General features: G+C 40.0%; 1 protein-coding gene across 1 annotated transcript; it reads right to left on the bottom strand.

Annotated features, from left to right (window-relative positions):
* Positions 1 to 246: 246 nt before the first annotated feature.
* Positions 247 to 1092, bottom strand: LOC105863218 (large ribosomal subunit protein bL19m-like). Its single transcript, XM_012750049.3, has 2 exons — positions 610 to 1092; positions 247 to 468 (listed from the first exon to the last, which is right to left on the bottom strand). The coding sequence occupies exons 1-2, from the start codon at positions 970 to 972 to the stop codon at positions 247 to 249; spliced, it is 585 nt and encodes a 194-aa protein (XP_012605503.2). The 5' UTR covers positions 973 to 1092.
* Between the last annotated feature and the right edge of the window lie 617 nt (positions 1093 to 1709).

Raw genomic sequence — 1709 nt, 5'->3', positions numbered from 1 at the left:
TTAGTTGGCCAATTAGTTTCTTTCTATTTATAGTAGAGACGGGGTCTCACTCTTGCTCAGGATGGTTTCAAACTCCTAACCTCGAGCAATCCACCCGCCTTGGCCTCCCAGAGTGCTAGGATTACAGGTGTGAACCACTGCACCCAGCCATAATGACTATGTTCTTATAAATGAAATTAAACTGGTCTCAAAATAAATCCTCTCGGAATCAATATATCCTCTGCAAGGAACCAATTCATATTCAAATCAGGAGTTCTTTGACGCTTGAATTTCTTCCCATATTTCAGCTTCAATTTTTGAAGTATCATGTTCCCTCATCATATCAAACTCAAGCCACGGCTGACTCCACTTCTGAGCCTCTTTCATTTGTTCCTCAGTTAAATGAAGATCAAATCCTATTCCTTTAATATTAAATTTTGGACGTTCCCATCGTTTGGACCAGGGCCTAGGCTTCATTTTGACTTTCAGCTAAGGAAGATAGAAAAAGAAAAAAGAAAAAAAAAAAAAGGAATTAGGCTGATAGACATAAGCAAAACTTCTACTAAAGTTTTCATTAAGATGATTCTTATTTTACACTTCAACTTCCAGTTTCAAACATACAACCCATACCTTATTAACAGGGACTTCTTGGCCAGGCTCTAGTGACACTGGCTTCATATTCACATCAAAAGTGCTATATTCAGGAAGGGCATCTCTTAAGTACAGCAAATGATCATCCAGCCGTTTCTCTAATTTGACCACTTGGATTTCCTGAACTCGAGGGTTATAAAGTTCAAAGCAAATCTCAACACCCTGTCTTTCAATAGTATTCCTAAGGATAAAAGTAGCTCCTAGGCCTGATCCTGATCTCTGGATGCAAATCCCTAGAAATTGGCTGGTTTTTCCACTGGCATATAGGTCAGCTGTAGTAACACGAAGTATGCTTCCAACATACAACTCTGGAATGCAGAGTACTTTTCTCCTTTCTAACATTTCTTTTCTTTCTAGTTTAAATTTCAGAGGATCTGTTCTTCCCCTTGGAGGAATGAATTCTGGACTCAAAAACCTGGTTTCCTGGCCCAGCGGGCGACGCTTGTCCACGATAACCGATTTTGGTGGTGGCTGAAATGCACCAGGCTCAGAAGGCCCAGTGCTCTGCTGCCGGCCAGGCCGGCAGACAACGGAGGGCAAGGCTCTTCATCTTCTTTATAACACTCCAGTCCTACTGGATTAGGGCCCCATTCCTTATTTTCCTATTTTTTTATTATGTTAAAAAATACATAAAATTTACCATCTTGAACATTTTTAAGTGTAAATTCAGTGGTATTGAAAACATTCATATTGTGCAACCATCACCATCATCCATCTGTATAATTCCTTCATCTTGTTAAACGAACACTCTATACCTATTAAACAGTAACTCCCTGTTCCCCTGCCCTCAGCTCCTGACAAACACTTTCTATCTCTATGATTTTTGACTGCTCTTAGTACCTAAAATAAATGGAATCATACAGTATTTGTTGTTTTGTGACTGGCTTATTTCACTTAGCATAATGTCCTCCTTCATCCATGTTGTAGCACGTGTCCGAATTTCCTTCCTTTTTAAGGCTGGACGATATTCCACTGTGTGTATATCCCACCTTTTGCTTATGTATTCATCTTGCAGTGGACACTTGGGCTGCTTCCATGCTTTAGCTATTGTGAATGATGCTGCTGTGAACAAGGCTGTA

The sequence above is a fragment of the Microcebus murinus genome, chromosome 3 (genome assembly GCF_040939455.1).
Source record: "Microcebus murinus isolate Inina chromosome 3, M.murinus_Inina_mat1.0, whole genome shotgun sequence".
In the NCBI taxonomy this organism is placed as follows: Eukaryota; Metazoa; Chordata; class Mammalia; order Primates; family Cheirogaleidae; genus Microcebus; species Microcebus murinus.
Note: the sequence above shows the minus strand (reverse complement) of the source record. Positions and strands in the feature narration are given on the sequence as shown.

What these genes read in the sequence shown, in the direction of transcription:
- LOC105863218 (XM_012750049.3), bottom strand. Translation starts at nt 972, where the DNA reads ATGTTAGAAAGGAGAAAAGTACTCTGCATTCCAGAGTTGTATGTTGGA. An exon ending in AAGAAGTCCCTGTTAATAAG is followed by an intron (nt 469 to 609) that starts GTATGGGTTGTA and finishes TATCTTCCTTAG; the next exon opens with CTGAAAGTCAAAATGAAGCC.